A 21,593-nucleotide genomic window follows, 5' to 3' on the forward strand; every position below is an offset into this window, starting at 1 on the left:
ACTGAAAGAATTGTAGGATATAGACTAGGACTCTGCCATTTGCTGATAACGTTGTCCTTTTGGCTTCATAGGACATGGACCTTCAGCATGCAGTGGGATGGTTCGCAGCCGAGTGTGACATGGCAGGGAAAGAAACAGCACCACTAAGTCAGAAACCATGGTGCTTGACTAGAAAAAGGTGGTCATCTACAGTTTGGAGGAGTCTCCTTACCCCAAATGGAGTTCAAGTATCTGCATTTTTTTTTCATGAGGAATGGAATGTGATATAAAAAGATGGATCAGTACAGTGGCAGCAGTAATGCAGTTGATGTGATTGTCTGTTCTGGTTAAGGAGCTGAGACAAAAGGCAGTATTTCCAATTTACTGCTCAATCTAGGTTCCTACTCTCACTTATGGTCATGACTGAAAGGACAAGATCTTGGATACAACCGGGCACATTTTACAAAGCGTTATGACCCGCTTGTTTGAGTCACAGCATAAAAGAGGAGCCAACAAAAAAGCCTTAATGCAAATTATTTATTATAAAATGTAACTCATAGAACAATCAACCAAAGCAACCAACAAATGTCTAAGGATAATAAAGAAGATAAACAACTTAGGACATAATCACAACAAAACTTTAACTACATGATACAAGTAATGCAAACAAAACTATAAGGTTAAAGAGTCAATGAGATGGCAGGTCTTGACATGAGGACTCCTGAGTAGCCACAGCGTCCTGGGGTAGCTAGCACAACAACTTTTATATACCCATTAATGTGTAATGCAGGCATCCAATCAGGATTTACAACACACTCCAATCTGGGGTGTGTTTACCAAAACCATTGTTAGCCAACTAAGGTCGCAAGTTCTGTCGTTACAAACAAAGTTTGTTGATTTATCGTTTCCCAAATCTGTCGCTCCAATGAACATTCGCAAACTGCGTCGGAAACTTGAGCACTCGCAACTATACCTCTGGAGCTGTGGTTAGAAATGTAGTTCCTGGCTGTGTTCTATCCCCCTATGCCCTTTTCATTTAGAACATTCTAACATATAAAGTTGGAATTATTAAAAATAATTAAGCATTAAAGTCATCCCTCTTAGGTGTAATTTGCTTTCAAACTATTTTACAGTTCAGTTTTTGCTATCTTTATGTTTACAAGTGTGCTCCCTTCGCAGTGCACTTTGAAAACATTGATGTCTTTTTGAACACAGCTTCATGGTGAAAGTTATAGGTGACCTATTTAAAAGCGGCGTTTATGTTACGTCTCCAAAGCTTGTGAAATCAAAAAGCATACCTTAATTCTTTTATTTTATAGTAGGTTATTTATTAAGTATCTGTACTGTATATGACATGGGCCTGCTGGTTAGAACTTTCTGCAGTGGTTTACAAGTGTCAAATTGAAAAAGTAGACTTTTCAAAAAAATTTAAAATGAACAATATCTTATTTAATAATAATAATCATCATCATCACCATTATTATTAATATTATTATTAAAGTATGATGTTTTTCATTTCTAATAATAAATATAACAATTCATTTTATAATAAATAGCCTCATTATTTATTTATTTATGATATTAGAATATGTGTTAGCTTTTGTAAGTGATGTGTTAATATAGAATATGTAAATAATATTTGTAAAGGAAACACAGGCCCTATATGTGCCATTTACATATATTTCAGTTAATATGGAAAGCGAGTGCATGCTTTTACCAAAACTAATATTGGATTTTATCTTAAATGTGTGTGCGTGTAAAACAATATAATCTGCACAAAGAAATTAAAGATTTCTTCTCTAAAGAAGTAGTTACTCCACCCAGTTTAGAGCATCATTGTGGGCGTTTTATGAAGCGATGGATCTGCGACAGCGAAACTATGGGTTTTGGGAAACACTCGTCACTACATAGTTATTTTCCCAAACGATGAATCGTACTATGATAGTTCAGCCACGTATTACGTTGTTGTTTGGAAAACGCACTTTTTTGTTGATGCAATTTTTGTTGCATTATGGATCATATTTTAAACTTTTCATAAAATCATCAAACAACGTGTACCTAAAAAGCATTTTCTTAGAAATAAAGAGGTCTGTCCTATTGTCAGTTATTGTTATTTTTTTTTGCTTATGTGGTTTTATTTTTTATTATTTATAATACTATTAAACAGTGTTTAAGTTTCTAATGCCGGCAGCATCATATGTTACAAAATGGTTCACAAAGACCATTTGATTCATTAAATAACTCATCTCTTATGCTTTCCTTCATGTTATGTGACAAAAGAACGAATGACTCGAATGAACTAAGTGATTCAGTCATTCACGCATGCGCACGTTGTGTAGTGCAGGAGAACATTTTTTAGTCCTCTATCGGGTTTGAGTCGTTCGTTCTCCACATGAAAGACTAAAGCCTCGCCAATAATATGCATTTAGAGCCAGAAAGAGAATTGATCCGTTCATTTATTGAGTCCTCGGTCTGGGTCATTCATCACATAAAAGACAGAACCTATCGTATGCAATTAGAGCCGGAAAGAGATTGATCCGTTCATTTTTCGAGTCATGTCTCTCTACATGCCGTCACGTGATGAACGAACAACTCAAGAACCAGAAGACTCGAAAGGTGAACTAATCATGGCTCCTTTCGGCTCAGACTGTGTACATTGGTTTAGATCATATGCGACTGAAGTGAAGACATGAAGAGGTGACCTGAGCAGAGACAAAAATACCTTGAAAGACAAAATAGTAGATTAACATTGAATTATTGTTTTCTCCTTCGCAGTATTATATTTATGACTTGTTTGTCGTGTGATCAACCCTTTGGGCTAGTTGTAGATGTGTTTATATGCAATTTGTAACATTTTAATAATAATTTGGCAAATTGAGCCAAATGAATGAAATGACTAGAAAAAAGATTTGTTTATCTCGATGAACGAGACTCACTGATCCGAGTCAGTAAAATTGAGACAAACTTCCCATTACTACTGAGGAGTTGCTGAAACTCATCCCACACCGAAGCTGCGGTCACACTAGAGTTCGAGCATGCAAAATTCTGTTGTACTACGCAGCAAAAAGGAGTGGGATTAAACATAATTAGACATTAAAAAAGTGTGTGATTGGTCTATATTTTTCATTTCTGTCCAGAGAGGTCATGTTTAGATCTACGATTAGTCTCACACAGTCAAGTGATGCGTTTTCACAGGTCAGAGTTCACCAAGCTTGAACTTTGCAAGGCAATTAACTGCAAAACTTGACACACGAACTTGCGTTTCCGGTCTGATGCATTCTCGCGCGCATAAATGGAAGCCTATGGGGATAAAAGTCCAGTGAGAGCGCAGCTTAAGAGCAAGTGAATGGTTTCTGTCTAGTGTGAATCCTCTTGTGTACATTAAGGGATGATGTTTGGGTGAAACTCTTACCACACTGAATGCATGTAAATGGTTTCTCTCCAGTGTGGACCCTCATGTGTTCATTAAGGTGTGATGAGCAGTAAAAACTCTTCCCACACTGAGTGCATGAGAATGGTTTCTCTCCAGTGTGGAGCCTCGTGTGGTTATTAAGGTGTGACAATTGGCTGAAACTCTTCCCACACTGAGTGCATTTGTATGGTTTCTCTCCAGTGTGGACCCTCATGTGTTGATTAAGGTGTGTTGAGCAGTAAAAACTCTTCCCACACTGAGTGCATGTGTATGGTTTCTCTCCAGTGTGGATCCTCATGTGTTCCTTAAGGTGTGATGAGAAGCTGAAACTCTTCCCACACTGAGTGCATGTAAATGGTTTCTCTCCAGTGTGCATCTTCATGTGTTCACTAAGGTGTGATGAGCATCTGAAACTCTTCCCACACTGAGTGCATGTGAATGGTTTCTCTCCAGTGTGGATCCTTATGTGTTGATTAAGGGATGATAGTTGGTTGAAACTCTTCCCACACTGAGGGCATGCGAATGGTTTCTCTCCAGTGTGGATCCTCATGTGTAGTTTAAGGGATGATGGGCGGATGAAACTCTTCCCACACTGAGTGCATGTGTATGATTTCTCTCCAATGTGGCTCCTCATGTGTAGATTAAGATAGCCTTTTTTTCTAAAACTCTTTTCACACTGAGTGCAGGGGAAATGATTCTTGTCTCCCCTTTTCAAAATATCATCAGTCTGTAAATGAGTTTTTTCCTCAATTTTGACATGATGTTCCTCCTCTTTACTCCTCTCATTCTCTTCAATTAGGTCTGAAATATTAATAATAATAATAAAAAACATTAAGTCTTAAAAACTCTCATTAAGACCTGAAAAGTAAAAAGACACTTGAAACATTGGCTACACACACTATAATTTTGATACACATTAAAATGTAAAATAAATCAGATCACACACACTCTGGTCAAAGTTACTCCCTTTTCGTTTTATTCATGGCTGTTTTTTCTCCATTGGCCTCTATTTTAACAACATTTTTTTGATTGCAAATCCATGACAGCATATAATCATGCATTTGTGCTTGTTGGTGTTTTCTGTGATGACAGTCAACATTGTTTAGTCGGTCTTCACCCATGAGACAGCAAAAGGGAAATGGGTGAGAGTTAAAACAGAAGAGGAGGAGTTAAAGAGGGCAGCATTATGTGGTGTGCGGAAGAAAGAGATTTGGGCCCCGTTTATACTACTACGTTTTAGTTTTAAAACTGTGTTTTATAATTAAAACGATCCATGTCCACACTAGCGTTTCTGAACAGCTCTCAGTCTACATTAAAACTGTGAAAAGTACATCACATGACCACACACACACCCTCTGGCATGCGCTGCAGCATATCTACCCAGATGAGAGCTGTGCTCGTCGAACTGTTCATCAAGGATCCACCGCTGGATCTAATCTCACTATATTTGTTAAACATGATATTTAATTCATCTTGTGGTCTATATCTTACCACATATTCCCTGACCTCGCTTTTTCGAATCTATTACTTGTTCTCAGGTAACGTGTTTTATGGCTGAGCGCAAAGATAAGTGTTATGGTCTCAGAAAACCGTAAACTTGGTTGATAGTATTGGCTGGATGGCAATGTATGCTTTTCATAATAGATATGTTTCTATGGAGTTAAGGTGACATCTAGTGGTTGATGTCAGTAGCAGAAGTTATTGTCTTAAGTTTTGGTTTCATTGTAGTTCGGCAAAGACATGTGGCATGGCAGTTATTCAGCAGCTTCTTCCGACAAGCAAACTGTGCCAACAGTGTAGTTTAAAGAGGGCAATACCCTGTGTTTTTTTGTATGATTACATAAATACAATGGGTTTTCTGTCAAAGAATGTTATTAGTTTGTATAATTGATTGTTAATGTCAGCAGAATTTATTGAGTTGACGTGGCTGCTAAATGATAACGCATACTGTGCAAGAGTTATGTGAATGTAAAAGCTATTTATTTGTGTTTCACACTTTTTACAAGTAAAAAGAAATAAAGAATGGGAAAAGGAAGGATCTGCAAACGTCATCTGTAATTCTTTGTAAGATTTTCATGTTAACTGACTGGATAACTAAGCAGCCAGCCTAAGTGAGGCCACTACAATAAGTTAATAATTAATGTAACCACGTACATTCTATATAATGACTGATTGCTTCCCTTTATTTTCTATAATGTATAAACCTATTGTACATTATACTTTTATAATGGCCATTGTTGATTATTAAAACTGATATTCAGCAAAAGAGAGGGTATGTTTTGTATTTTCAATGAGACTGAAAGGAAACAGTAATGTTACAGGCTCCGTTTTGTTATAAATATGCATACAGTGAAGACGACACTCATGTTGCACGCCTCAACATTTCTGCTGTCCGTTAAGTTGTTAATATCAAAATGAAAATAGCAGTTCCTTAAATTATGTTTTCATTTTATTGTTAAGGTATACAATGTACATATACAGGATGGTGTAAATAAGGTTATAAAATACACTCTATCCTTTGAAGATTTACCCGACTTGTCCTCGGGAGTCTGTTTTCCATATCAAAATTGCGAAGTCTGAACTTACAAGGAAAGTATGCAGGACTGATCTATGGGCCTACTCACACTATGCCATCCGTTCCGTGCCCAGGCCCGTTTCCTGGATCGTTTGAGAAGTGTGAGTGCGCTGAATCAGGCTCAAGCACAGTTCACTTGGCCGGCCCTGGCCCGGTTGGAAGAGGTGTGCCTGAGCGCGGTTCACTTGGGCTTTGGCGCAGTATGCTTGTGTGTGAGTGCAAAACGCGCCAAAGCCCGAAACTGAAAGCGAGACATGACTGTTTCATATGGATTTATTAATCATTCTTACTGTTCAGTGAACGCAAACTGCCGTAGTTTATTAAAGACGCAAACCCCTCACTGCACGACAGCTGCGCGCCTTCAGGAATGTGTTTTTAATAGAAATATTCTGTAAACTGAATTTATGAATGTTAAAAACAGTAGATTACTGGCAACCACAGCTACCGATATTTTTCCGTAAAATCAAAAAAGGAAAAAAAAAAAAAACAGCAAAAAAAAAAAAAAAAAAGAATGTAAGCAGTTTTCTCTGGGTGCTCCGGTTTCCTCCACAAGATCAAAGACACTCTGTATAGGTGAATTGGGTAAGCTAAATTTTCCATAGTGTATGTGTGTGTGTGGGTTTTTCCCAGTGACGGGTTGCACTATAAACGCTCTGGAGGTCATTAATAATATAATAGCATTAATACTAAAACGGTAAAGGCATTTTGAATGACCAAAACAACATTTTAGAAGTTTTACAGTGTGCTCAGCCTACTGGTTTGTCCATTCACACACATTTTCATCATCATAAAATCTTTTATAACAAATCTTTTTTAATGCTCAAACTGGAATTACAATGGTAACTGACTCTGAGTTAAAGTTACCTCTCTTTCAGAAACAGGCTTAACTTGCCCTGCTATCTCCAGTTTGACAAACCTGCCATTTTGAAACAGAAAACCCAGAGTTTCCCTCATTTCAGGGTTAAAATACTTTGAGTTTTCACTTAACCTCCTTTTTGAAACGGGGCCCTGATCTCATATGCTATTATTTTAGAACTTAATTTGCCTATTGGAGAAATTGCCAAGAATAATAAACAGCAGAAAACGGTCACACTACTTGCTCTACAAACAAGTGTGTTCATGACTATACATACAAGGAAAAATAATAAAATTAGAAAATATGACTTTGCAACATCAAGCAGCATTAGGCATAGGCCAGTATGAGATTCTGACGGTATGATAAGCTTGAATGAAAATATCACGCTTTCACTGTACTGTGATTACTGCTCTAAAATATATACTTATAAATGTCTGGGTTAAAAACTTAAACTTTTCCCACTTTGAACACAATATATTTTCATTTGAGAAACTTTTACAATATTTTGGGGCAGTAAACATGTCAGGCTGAATAATTCTAATGAATCATTGACTTCTGCTGTCTTCATTTGTTTCAGAAACACAGATTTCTTTACAACAATTTAAAACGGCAAATTTTAATATCTTTTCTGCTGGAGATACAGTTGTCCTGAAAAACCTAAAACAAAAATGTAAAAAAAAAAAAACATCCATAAACCGTAGGAATGGTACAGCAGAAAATATTGGCAGTTTTTCAAACCTCGGCTTTTTTATTTATATGCCTAAGCAGCATAACACTGTTTTTAGGATCTAAATATTTATTCTTTAAAAAGCAAAAAGATTCCAATGGCGGCGCCTGCTGGTACGTGAAGAATATGGTCAATACTGACGAACTTTACACTCAAATGTACACTCAAATATCATCAGCATGCTGTAATCCATTTCTTAAGAAGCAAAAGTCATTTTTAGACTAGTTTGTTGGCCAGTTGTAGTTGTAGTTAGTGCACTGCTAAACGTTATTGTTCCACTATAATTTGTTTTATCTCACGTCGTCCCACAGCAACATCATATAGTTTAGAATACTGTACAATGTTTAAAATAATTAATTATTTTAGTCCATTTCATTCAGCATATTTAAAATCAAGGTCATCCACGATTTCTGACATACTTTAAATCAGGGTTTCTACAGTTGTCACCAAGTTCATTTTAAGACATTTTTAAGACCATTATGAATGAAATTTTAGACTAAGGAATTTTTTAAATGGCCCAGATGAAAAAGATTTTTATTTGTCCTATCAAAAAATATTTCAATATAAAATATTTGATAATACAATAATAAAAATGATATTGAAATATTTTACATATTTCTTAGCAAAAGATCTTAAATATTGTGTAAAAACAAGAGAGCTCTACTTGTATTCACACACTTTTTTCCAAAATAAACTTTCTTTAAAATAAAAAACAAATTAACAAATGTTTTAAAAAAATTTCAAACTATAATAAAATAAATATATGCATAACAATCTGTCCAGGGGTCCGTTCTTCGTAGGTGAATTACTCAGTTAGCTGGATTTGTTTATTGACGATTTGACATGATCCAGGATCATTTCGTTCTTCAAAAGTGATCGGAGAGTTGTTGTCATGGCAACAGTTCTGGTAGCTCAAACCTGATCGGGAGCAGGTTCAATTCATATAAACAGGATTAGATCGGGTCAGTTCAAGCTAAGATGATACAGAAAGCATGTACCGAATTCTGATATTTTCTTACAGTAGTAGTTATATACACTTGGAAAAATAGTAAATATTTTTTAACTATGTATATAAAGTTAGAACCAATAATACATTTATGCAGTCATAAACATGTTTTGACATTTAATATGACGGTGATTTGATTCAGATGATGTCATTACGCTGCTGTGCAATCAGCCAATCGTTGCATTGCTGATCATGATTTCGAGGATCGATAGATCTGTCCTTCACAACACAAGCAGCGATCTCAGGTCAGTTCATCCAGGCATTTTAATCTGATTCACAAACTTGTTTGAAGAACCAAATTAGCGAGAGATCAGTTATCAAGATTAAAAGATTCAGGATCTGTCAAATAATCTTAGATCATTTAGGCGAGCTACAAAGAACAGACCCCAGGTCGATGTCTTAAGCAGTCCATACCATTATGATAAATAGAGTCAAAAATGTCCTTTTTTAATTAAAAAGTTGAAAGTTTTATTGAGATGTATTGTTGGTGATTGTATGGGTTTTGGCCAGTTTGGGTAACAAAACATGAACAAAAGAAAATGAAGACTTGTTAAAAATAAGATTTAAGACCTACAACAAAATATTTCAGTTAATTTAAGACATTTTAAGACCCCGCAGAAACCCTGTTTAAACACAATAGCCCTGGTAATTAGTTATTATAATAATGTAGTTCTAACTCGGATACTATCTGTGAGAACTAGAAACAAGTACTAGAAACAAGTTTAAACCCATAAAGAAGTTGATGAAAAAAAGGTAAATGTGATCAACATGACATATGCAAATTGGAAGTACTAAGCCAACACTGTAATAGCAGATATCTTCTATGAGAATACTGTAGATCAAATATCGTCAGCTTAGTTAAACATTTATTTTTAATTTATTGTTTTTATTTGTTTTATATAGCGCCAGTGTTCAAGGACACTTTACAATCAGAAGGAGATCAAGAAAAGCAATAAACTTAAGAAGGTAGAGAAAATGGAAGACTAATAATACATAAAAGAATGACAAAATAAATGAGAACAAGTAACAAGAAATGAACTCATTCCTGTCTTTCAATGAGTGCTTATGTGCATTTAGGAGAACTAGGCAGCACACTCAGGGCTGAAAGATGGATTTAATTTAGTATTCTTATTATTAAAATATATCTGAATGAGGATCAAATGACTGAGTTGGTCTTTGAGTATGAAAACCAACCTGTTTGTTCTTGCAGATCTTCCTGTTTGACTGTAAATGTTTCTTCAATCTTCACATCTTCACTCTCCTCTTTAATAAACGCCATCTTTATAACAGTGTGGAGATCAGTCGCTTCAGCAGGAGTTTTTCTCTGTGTTTGGACACTTTATCCTGTATAAAATTAATAAAACAATAAAAATGTTCTGTTAAAATAAATAAAACAATGAACAGAAACAAAATAACTTCTTTTAAACACTTGCTTCAACAGTTTCTTTATATTTGAGTCATTAACAAAAAGAAATCAGGTAAGTCAGAGCAAGAGACATGAGCTGTTCAAAACTAGTACTCCATGTCTTATATAGTGATGTTTACTTAGAATGGAATGACATTACGCTATTTAATAAATTAAACCTTCAGTCAAACACTTATTACTCACATCTCTGTTGCTTTATTCAAACAATAGCCCTCATTACTGTGAGTAAATAGTACTTCGTTGTATAAAAGGTCAAAATATTGTCAACAGCAGGTACATAATTTAGCATCGAATGAAAACCTGAAACTTTAATCAATTGCTTCTTATTTATGTAAACGTTTTAAAACACAAACCTTTGTATCTAGCGCAAGAGCGGCGCAGCCTTATGACGTCATACGCCACGGCAAAATAAAAGTCTTTTATTTTGTTTAGCTTTTTTGCCACTTACTGTTGCAGTCATGACTTATTGATACATTTCTCCCTCGTTTTCAACTTTACACTTGCTCTCTCTCTCTCTCTCTCTCTCTCTCACACACACATACAGACACAGATATTCAGTTTTTGAAGTTCATCAAAACTTTAATATAAACATTTTAAGACAACTTTGAAAAACGTTTTAAGGTCATTATCACTATAAAGTGCCTTTGAGACTTTAAAATAAAAAAAAGTTTAAGATTTTAATTTCACCACATAGTTGTTGTATTACTTAGACCTTAGGCTGTAAGAAATGAATGTTGGTCAAGCTCCTGCACTTTTTACAAATAATCTGCAAGCTAAAACAGCGAACAAACCTCAAATTGTGTCAGCCCTGTCAAGGACAAATTCAAAGTAGTATAAATATATCTTCATTTCAGTGGGATTATTAAATGTATATTTTCAGAAAGGTCATGTGTCCTTTTACCAACCCAACTTTATAGATTATGAAAAAAAAAAGTCTATTTATAATAATGAAACCTGACACAAAACATTGATTTACAAATAAAATATGCACATTCTTTTCAAAATAAAACCCAAGATCTAAAACATTTTATCAAACTTTCAAACAATATTAACTGGCCCTTATTGGTTTATCAAAAAATCACTCAAGATGTTTTGCTGAGGTTATAAACAATTTGTTCATTTTCATAAAATTTGAACATGACTTTAGAAAGGAAGATGACGGGGTGGACATTGGCATGACGGTGGACAAAGGCTTTATTTAGTGAACTAAATATGGAGGAACATTTGAAAACAACAGGTACAACAACAAATATTAAAGGGTTCAAGTAAAAGGATTGTAAACGTTTTCAAGAATTCAACTTCTGTTTTCACTAATACTGCAAACAACTGAGCCACTTTGCCACCTCTTCTGTTATCAATTAGGTTTATTCAAAATGCAAAATATTGGGAAAATAAACAATTATTGTCCTTCAAATGACATTTGCTAATGAATGTAAATTTAAATATATATATATATATATATATATATATATATATATATATATATATATTGGAGGAGTGAAGGGAATGTTGGAAGCAACTCAAGTTTAACACCTTAATAATACTGTTTTTTTTTTTTTTAATAAGGTAAATAATTACAGATGTTCACATAAATGTACAAATACTTAGGGTTGTAGTTTTATTTCAAGCAGTCAATGAGTTCTATTATATGGACTTTAAAAGGATATCCTTAATATAGACTGAGACAGATTTTGCCAAAAGGTTTGTCTTGTCTACTCATGAATTGCATCTACTGGCGCAGTGTGTGTGTGTGTGTGTGTGTGTGGGTGGGTGGGTGTGTAAGTGTTATAACATAAAACATTTACTAATTAACAATACAATATTAAATAAAGAATTGAATAAATAAAGTGTCAAAAACAATGCATATGTTCAAAGTGTTTTCTAGTAATGGTGAAATGAAGCTTTCTGAACCAGTGAAGTGCTCGACCCAATTGTATCGGAAAAAGGTTCGTTACTCGAAACTTTCTAAATCAGAGCTCGATGAGGACCTCTTCTGTTTAAAGTGTGGGAAAGAACTGTGTTGCAATAATGTAAAATGTTCACAACTGACCAACTCATTCATGTAGTAATACAACAACAGTAATATAAACAAATTACTCAATTACTGTTTACTGTTTATGTTTTTACACATAAGGTATTTACATTACACCACCGATGACTGTAGTAAAATCCAAAATATTCAAAACTATTTACATTTATCGTATTCCGACTAGTCTTTCACCCACCCACTCATTCCAAGCGGGGATCGAACTAGCGATTCCTGCATGGTAGGCAAATGCTCTTGGAGGAGGCTATGTAATTGATGCTTTTGGGCTGCACTCGCCAGCTGGCCTCCATTTAACACTATACTGTGATATGTAGGGGTTTTCTTTAAAGATAGTTGTAAAAAAATATATACTAATACACTTTAGTATGGTTCAAAACTTTTTTACTATAAATTACTGTTTTAAATGAACAGTGTTTTAAATTAATTATTGGTGTGTGGGACCGGTGCAGTGCTTTGAAATAGCAGAAATGCAAGTAATCGACGCCTAATCTCTTGCTATACACTTTACTAACCCATGAGGGTGTTTAAACCTTTGAATCAAAATTCGTAGCAGTCACATGGGTATAGGCGAAAATGAAGCTTCGGACGTCACTGATCACATGATGATGCCAAAACAAAGCAAGCTCCGGTACACTACTTTACTGCGAGATGTATTGTTTTTTTTTTAAACATACCTCAAAGCCTCGGCGCACAACGTCACATCACTAGAGTTTCCCTATTTAAGCTCTTTGTACACAGATTATGAGCTATATTTTAATCTCTGATTTTTTTTTAATAATAATTAATATTTCGCTCTGACAGGGTTTACATGACAAGTTTGACAACATTCAGTTTCAAACTAAATATGAGAAAAAAATAGGAAACATAAGTGCAGATACTTAATGTGTGCACATCTGATGTTTTAACCTAAGATTATTTGTTATACCCTTTAGAATGTTGGGATTTTCTGCTTTAAACAATTAGTCTTAGTGGATTAAAAATTTTTTTTTTTTTATTAATTGTCTTACAAATGTTTAGAGTAAAGGTTTTTGATCCACTCCAAATACTGAATTTGTCTGCAAATGTGGGAAATGGAAAATGAGGGAGAAATGTATCATGACTGCAACAGTAAGTGGCAATAAAAAAAATACAAAAAGACTTTTATTTTGGCGTGACATTTGACGTCATAAGGCTGCGCTGCTCCTGGGCTTTGATTCAACTGGAGAAAGGTTTGTGAAGCTTTTACATGAATATAAAGCGATTTCAGGTTTTCACCCGATACTAAATTATGTACCTGCTATTGACAATATTATTTGAACTCTTTATACAACGTAGTACTAATTTACTCACAGTAATAAGGGCTATTGTTTGAATAAAGCAACAGAAAAGTCTGTAAGGTAGACTAACCATATTCCGTACACAACGATGTTCCGTACAGATGACCTTTTAACGTTAATCTCCGAATAAATACTTATGGGTCGTAGGCAAGCTATATATCTGTGTAATCTTTAATTCTCACTCTTTCAGCCCCAACCACAACAGAGACATTTCTACTATATGTTTCCGAGTAAAATCAGTAAGTTTGCCTAATGCGCTTGAAAATAGAAAGTGGGCAAGCTTAAAGTGCGAGTGTCGCCTGGGAGGGGAGACATTTAAAGCCCTGACAATATGCTTTTGCATTTAATTTATGCATCACACAGTATTCCAGTCTTTATGAAGTGAATATTATGTTATCACAAATTGTTAAATAAATGATCTTTTGTTGAATAAATGCTTTGAAATGGGGATGTTTAAACTTCAATTGTGGGTAAATACCGCATGTCGCAACTCTCCGCCTGAGAGACAGGCTGCAAACCCTGTTTGGATCCTCCTTTTGCAGTAATGATGTTTATATTCATAAAAGGTCAGTCAAGTTAGCTTCAATGTGCATGAATTTATTGTTTTAATATTTTAAATTGTCATGCTGTAATAAAATAAACATGATATAAAAAGTAAATGATTTTGAAGCTATTTCATTTAAAACTTTCATAAAAGAGTTATTTAATATATCATTAACTTCAAGTTAAACACAATAATAGTATATTCTGATATAAGATTTCAATAAGACTTCAAACAATGCCCATTTTTGCCAGTAAATTAAAGTTATGCGCCCTGTACGGAACACTTTTAGTTGTGTACGGAACACCGTTAATACCTATCATCTTCCGTACACATGCCAAGGCAGTACTTATCCCATATTTTCTCAAAAACTACTGGTCCAAAAGACATCAATCAAGATTTGTATTGTGCAATAGGTATTCCCCCAGAGAATGAACACACAAGCATGCTTATCTGGCTTTCAATGACGGAGGAGTGGTCGTTTGAGTGCGCTGAATAGCGAAAAGTGTACGGAACATGGTTAGTCTACGCTAAGTGTTTTAATGAAGGTTTAATTTATTAAATATCGTAATGTCATTCCATTCTAAGTATACACAGCTATATATAAGAAACGGAGTACTAGTTTTAATCAGCTCATTTGTGACTATTGTTTCTTGATCAGACTTACCTGATTTCTTTTTGTTAATGACTCTCATATAAAGAAACTGTTGAAGCAAGTGTTGAAGAGAAGTTATTTTGTTTCTGTTCATTGTTTTATTAATTTTAAACAAAACATTTTTATTGTTTTGTAAATTTTAAACAGGATAAAGTTTCCAAACACAGAGGAAAAACTCTGCTGAAGCGACTGATCTCCACACTGTTATAAAGATGGCGTTTGTTAAAGAGGAGAGTGAAGACTGAAGAAACATTCACATTCTCAACATTCATTCTCAACGACCAACTCAGTCATTTGATCCTTATTCAGATATATTTTAATAATAAGATTACTTAATTAAATCTTGGAGCCCTGAGTGTGCTGCCTAGTTCTCCTAAATGCATTAATGAAGTGCAGTGAAGATATGTAAACGGCGTAATTAATCTATTACCATCGTGTAGGACTTCTAGCCGCATTTTGCCACTAGACAGTCCACACAGCAGTTTGACACATTATTCTCTGCACCTACACACATCTCTAAGGGCACACACATACTGAACTGCTGGAGACTCAACACACCCGCCTTCATCATTACCAAACACGTTTATGCTGTATGGGAAAAGCAAACGTTTGATTTTCATGGTTCAAGTGACCAAATTCCACACAAGAACTAAAAAATGCTTTTATATTGTCATGTAGCACAAGTATTTAAGCCTGTTCTCGAGAGAAAAAGAGCACAACATTCACCACGAAACCAGTATAAAATAATACTGTTGCATACATCACATGAACAAATCAAGCCATGGGCATTACATTAAGGTGCCTACTGGTTTAAAAAGGCCTAGATAAAAAGAATATAGCCAAAATGACAGCGTTTCTGTCATAAACTATAGGAAAACAACTTGTCAAAAAGAAAATAAAAAAATGAAACGATGCAAACAGAATAAATACAGGAATGGAAAAAAACCACTCTTTTATTATCAGCTTTTAGTCAGCGCTTACTCTTTTTTTTTCCCCTGGTCATTGCGCCTTTTGCTGTGTAAATGCAGACAATCGTACGGAACCCCTGAAGGGACGTAGTGGAGGAGAAAAAAAATTGGCTGGGTGAAAAAAAATAAAAATGGGTGAAAGAAAAAAATGGGTGGGAGGAAAATATATATTTCTAAGTTTTTGCGTTCTCTCGCAAAGTTTTGCGTTCCCTCGCAAAGATGTTTTGCGTTCCCTCGCAAAGATGTTTTGCGTTCTCTCGAAAAACTGTTTCTCCACAAACACTTCCTGTTCACTTCACTCACGTAAACCCTCCCGTTTTTGCAGAAATTCTCCAGTATTTTACCAGTGAATGCATGTATAAGCGCTGACAGACGCGCTCCATACAATAAACTGATCCCAGATCAGCGTACACGCCATTTACAGAGGAGCGGGTGTATGTTTAAACAGACAAATACACTAATAATATGTAACATCTCCGTCCTGCATGTTTTATTTTAAACAGCTAATTTTCTCTTAAATGAGCACAAAGTTTCTAAAGTAATGGACTGCTTCCATTATAGATCTGTGCATTCTTACAGAGACACCTCTGTTATCAAACTAAACAAAACATGAGATTCATTTGCTGCTCACTTGTTTGATAACAGAAGTGTCCCTTTAAATGGTGCGTACAGACCCTGATCTGGGATCAGTTTATTGTACGAAGCGCGTCTGTCAGTCAGCGCTTATACATGCATTCACTGGTTCAGAGGTTGCAAAGTGAAAGGCGACGATCAGCGCACAGTAATGTAAAGAAAGTGGGGTAGAATGGTAAAATATGGGAGAATTTCAGCAAAAACGGGAGGATTTACGTGAGTGAAGTGAACAGGAAGTGTTTGTGGAGAAACAGTTTTGCGAGGGAACCCAAAACATCTTTGCGAGGGAATGCAAAACTTTGCGAGAGAGCGCAAAACATCTTTGCGAGAGAACGCAAAACTTTGCGAGTGAACGCAAAACTTTGCGAGTGAACGCAAAACATCTTTGCGAGGGAACACAAAACTTTGCGAGAGAACGCAAAAACTTAGAAATATATATTTTCCTCCCACCCATTTTTTTTCTTTCACCCATTTTTTTTTTTTTTTCACTCAGCCAATTTTTTTCTCCTCCACTAATACCGTTCCGGGGTTCCGTACAATCGGAAACAAGTAGCCTTTAAAATATGATAAATGTAAGCAGGTCATTAAAAAAAAAATTGACTGTCACAAAATCCAAATTGACCATCAGTATCTGCAATATAAATACTGTGAAGTTCTATAGCCAATCAGTAGTTTGCTACTTTCCATTTATATATTAACAAATGTTTTGCATTGTTTGCATGTTCGTTGCATAGAATTTAATAAAAACTAATATAAAACTATTGCATACATAAAATTATGGGAATAATTATGGAAATTGCATATATATAAAAAATGGAAGTAAGTTCATTACAAGTAAAAAAAAAAAAAACACCTTAATTGTTTTGCATTTTGTGATTTCATTATGTTTTTTTTTTTTATAAAAATCTGTTTTCCATTCATATATTAGCAAAATATTTGAAGACTATTCCATTCATATGTCTCATCATTAAGAATATCTTTAAACTAGTGTAAAAATCTCGACTTGTCTCGTTATCGTGAACCCAACCGTGCGTCTTATCTTGTCTCGTGGAGTAAGCATCTCGTCACACCCCTACTTAATCTTCTACTATAAATTTTAGATTTTGTTTTTAATATGCTATAATAAAATTATCAAAGTAATGTTCTGTGATTGATTAGTTCAAACTAGGCGCAAAAACAGCCTCATGATCGCGTCTGCAATTAGTACACATCTGCTGCGTCACTGTGTGTATAATATGTAATATACATAGATTTAGTTTTAAATATTAAAATTATATATATATATATATATATATATATATATATATATATATATATATATATATATAATTTAATATTTTATAATATTTTTATATACACTATATAAAATAAACAAAAACAATAAATAAAAAAGTTTAACTGGGCTGACGATATTTGACCTACAGTATTCTCGTAGAAGTTATCTGCTATTACAGTGATAGTGTTGGCTTAGTACTTTCCATTTGCACATGTCACTCAGATCAAAATTCTTATTTATTAATTGATTTTTTTTTTTGGGATTAAACTTGTTTTTAGTTGTTGTTTCTAGTTCTCACAGACAGTATCTGAGTTAGAATTACATCATTATTATAATAACTAATTACCATGGCTATTGTGTCTAAACAGGGTTTCTGGGGCATTAAAAAGTCTTAAATTTACTGAAATATTGTGTTGTAGGTCTTAAATCTTTTTTTTAAACAAGTCTTCATTTTCCTTTGTTCATGTTTGGCTACCTAATCTGGCCAAAACCCATACAATTACCAACAATCCATCTCGATAAAACTTTCAACTTTTCATTCAAAAAGGTTATTCTAACTCTATTTATCATAATGGTTTAATTATTTTCCTTACAATAACATTTGTTTAATCGTGCTCCATGTATTTACTGCTGAGGACATCGACCTGGACAGATTGTTGGCAATAGATTTAGTTTATTATAGTTTTTAAAACTTTTAAAACATTTGTTAATTTTTAATTATTTTTTCAAAAAAAAGTTTGTTTGCAAAAGTGTATGGATATAAGTAAAACTTGCTTGTTTTTACACAATATTTTAAATCTTTTGCTAAGAAATATCTAAAATATTGTAATTTTTTATTATTCATTTATTATTGTATTATTAAATGTGTTAAATCATAAAAAATTTTGATAGGGGAAATAAAAATCTTTTTCATCTTGGCCATTTGAAAAATTCCTAAGCCTTTAGCTCCTTTTGAATCTAAAATTTCATTCATAATGGTCTTGAAAATGTCATAAAAGTCTTACATTTTACTTGGAGAAACCTTTTAAAGTTTTTTATGTTCCCTCACAAAGATGTTTTGCGTTATCTCGCAAAACCTTTTCTCCTCAAACACTTCCTGTATACTTCATTCATGTCAACCCTTCCGTTTCTGCCGAAATGATCCTGTATTTTACCACTATCATTTTATCATTAAGTATTTTCCCATATTTCTGATATATTTTTAATTTTGAAAGCACACTGAAATTGATAGTAAAATGTCTGCATTCACTTTCTTTACAATAAAGCTGTGCGTCAATCATCGCCTTCCATATGCTACCTCTGAATCAGTGAATGCATGATAACTGTACGTTCACACCGAAAGCGGCGAGAGCGTCCAAGGTCGCTCTGGCCGCCCTGGCGACAACGCTCTCTGCCTTCAGCTCCTGCGGCGAGAGCGTCAAAACTCGCTACATTGATCTCATATTTAAAGGAGACGTTGCAGCATATCAGTTACATTCTTGCATAAAACATGTTTCTAGCGTGAAAATGTTGCACTCTTCTTATCAAATTCATACAACAATGGAAGATCAAGTTGCGTGTGGTGTGGCTTTGCTCTATTTATCCAATATGTGTCCATATGTCTGAAATATCCTGAAGCAGCAGTACTGTTTTGTACTGTCACATCGCGTGAGATTCCCACTTTTTTAAGATACATTTATATAACATTAATGAACATCAGTAACTCGCCAGTAACTTATTTAATGTATGTTCCTGTAGGAAAAAAATTGTAAATAATTAGAAATCCGGCGACCGCAATAATCAAACCCTTGGGAACAACTGTGGTCGGAACCAAAGTTCACAGGTCTGTGTTTTCTGAACTGCTATCAAGCGATGGCCGTCTTCATTCTGATTGCTTGCCGCCGAACCGCGTCATAGCTTATTACCATAAAGTTGACTTCATGTCAACTCTCCTCGACGCTCACGCCGGTGAAGACGCGCCGCGCTGCTCCTCGCCGCTTATCGCCGCCTTTCGCCGCCGGCTCTCATTGAAAATGAATGACTTCCGGCTACTTTGACGCTCTCGCCGCTTTCGGTGTGAACGTACGGTAAGCGCTGACTGACAGATGCGCTCTGTACAATAAACTGATCTCAGATTACCAATCGCACTTCCCCTTTTTATATCATTTCATGCAGTCGTAGCGTAGCCTATAGCCTAATTCATTCAATAGAAAATTCTTAAGAACGCAAACAGTTCAGCAGCACTAGGTTGGATAATCGGAAGATTAAATAATAAAAAAAGATTAAAGTTTTTGACTAACGCATTTTATAAATAATCAAAAATATAATAATGTAACATGTAACAATTTTTTAAAAGCTGAAAAAAGGATGGCTATGGTCGCTAAATTTACCTGCAGCTAGAATCACCCATATAGTTCATGGAGAGCAACATGTTTTTGTGGAGTTTTTTTGCAAAACACTGTGATAAATATAATCGTCAGTACAAAAAATAGTGTTAAAATAAAAGTTAGTTTGCTTTTATCAAAGTGACAGGGAACATTTAAAAAGATAAATACAATACTTTTAAAATTATTTTATTACCTTTAAAATTTTTTAAATGTATGTATCTATGTATAAGTATATATCTATGTATATGTTTTATTTATTTATTTATTTTTTGGCACACCTGAAATGTCACTTGGCCCACCCAAAAGTTCCAAGCTGGAGCCGGGCCTGATGTATATATATATATATATATATATATATATATATATATATATATATATATATATATATATATATATATATATATATAGAATGGGTACGGAGGATCCTGGGGGTACCCTGTTTTCACACACAAACAGCAATATCAACAACAAAACAAACAATATAATAATGATCACGATGAAACACAAAACCCTCAGCACTTCTAACTCAAATGAATGTAAAATAAAAAAATGCTAATGATTTCAGGACAGCACTCTTTCTTCCGCACAACACATAATGCTACCCTCTTTAACTCTTCTCCTCTTCCTTTATACTCTCACCTATTTCCTTTCTGTCGTCCCATGGGTGGAGACCGATTAAACAATGTTGACTGTTGTCACAGAAAACACCAACAATCATAAATGCATGATTATATGCTGTCATGGATTTGCAATAAAAAAACAAATGTTATAATAGGGGCCAATGGAGAAAAAAACAGCCATGAATATAAATAAAAAAGGAGTAAATTTGCCCTGAGTGTATTGCGTTTTTTAATTTATTTTATTTATTTCAAAGCATTTTCCCAGAATATGACAATATAAGATGTCACAAATATCAGTCTGTTTCCTGAAACACCTAGAAAGTTTTGGGCAAATAAAGCCTTAATATCATGCAAGAATGGATGAAAATGACCCAACAGCACACAAAAGGGAAAGGTGCACATTCCAGCCTTTATGCAGATGCTGTACAGGTATGTCTTATGTCTGCGAGGTAAATATTCAGCTGTTTGTTCAGCTGTGACTCCAGAACTGATGAGTAAATCAAATAAAATAGGTCATTTACAGCTTTCAAATCTGTGTCTTATCAATATGACCAAAATGACTTTTATGATCAATTATGTAAGAAACTCTTAAAACTGGACTGACACAGTTTCAATTTACTATAACTTCTATGTTAAGAGGCTTTGACACAATTTACGTTATAAAAGCCTTAGATAAATAAAGATGAATTGAATATTTTAATGGACCGAACAAAATATTTTATTTATTTTACATTTATTGTGCATCAAAATTACAGTGTGTAGCCAATGTTTCCAGTGTCTTTTCACTTTTCAGCTTTTAAGAGTTTTTAAGACTTAATGAAAACTAATGTGTTTTTTTATTTTATTTATTTATTTCAGACCTAATTGAATGAGGGGAGTAAAGAGGAAGAACATCATGTCAAAATTGAGGAAAAAACTCATTTACAGACTGATGGTATTTTGAAAAGGAGAGACAAAAATCATTTCACATGCACTCAGTGTGGGAAGAGTTTTAGCCAATCATCCAACTTTATTAAACACATGAGGATCCACACTGGAGGGAAACCATTCACATGCACTCAGTGTGGGAAGAGTTTCAGCCGATCATTGTCCTTTAATTTACACATGATGAGCCACACTGAAAAGAAACTATTTACTTGCACTTAAGCCGTGGTCACACTGGACTTTTCTCCCCATAGACTTCCATTCAT

At 34.5% G+C, this 21,593-nt stretch overlaps 1 protein-coding gene across 2 annotated transcripts; it reads right to left on the bottom strand.

The window, feature by feature from the left end:
- Window positions 1-502: 502 nt before the first annotated feature.
- On the bottom strand, window positions 503-10,381 carry LOC137490844 (uncharacterized). Of its 2 annotated transcripts, none has more exons than XM_087249294.2 (3): window positions 10,335-10,381; window positions 9,750-9,899; window positions 503-4,192 (listed from the first exon to the last, which is right to left on the bottom strand). In XM_087249294.2, exons 2-3 carry the CDS (start codon window positions 9,832-9,834, stop codon window positions 3,312-3,314), a joined length of 966 nt encoding a protein of 321 aa, XP_087105420.2. In that variant the 5' UTR covers window positions 9,835-9,899; window positions 10,335-10,381; the 3' UTR covers window positions 503-3,311. The 2 variants fall into 2 exon arrangements, with proteins under 2 accessions (XP_087105420.2, XP_087105421.2); XM_087249295.2 differs by having other exon boundaries at window positions 10,165-10,381.
- Between the last annotated feature and the right edge of the window lie 11,212 nt (window positions 10,382-21,593).

This window comes from Danio rerio, chromosome 4 (genome assembly GCF_052040795.2).
Source record: "Danio rerio strain M-AB ecotype USA chromosome 4, GRCz13ab, whole genome shotgun sequence".
In the NCBI taxonomy this organism is placed as follows: Eukaryota; Metazoa; Chordata; class Actinopteri; order Cypriniformes; family Danionidae; genus Danio; species Danio rerio.

Excerpts from the sequence above, each read along its gene's own strand:
- LOC137490844 (XM_087249294.2), bottom strand. The coding sequence starts at position 9,834 with ATGGCGTTTATTAAAGAGGAGAGTGAAGATGTGAAGATTGAAGAAACA. Across the intron at positions 4,193-9,749 it reads AGATCTGCAAGAACAAACAG|ACCTAATTGAAGAGAATGAG; the intron begins GTTGGTTTTCAT and ends TTAATATTTCAG.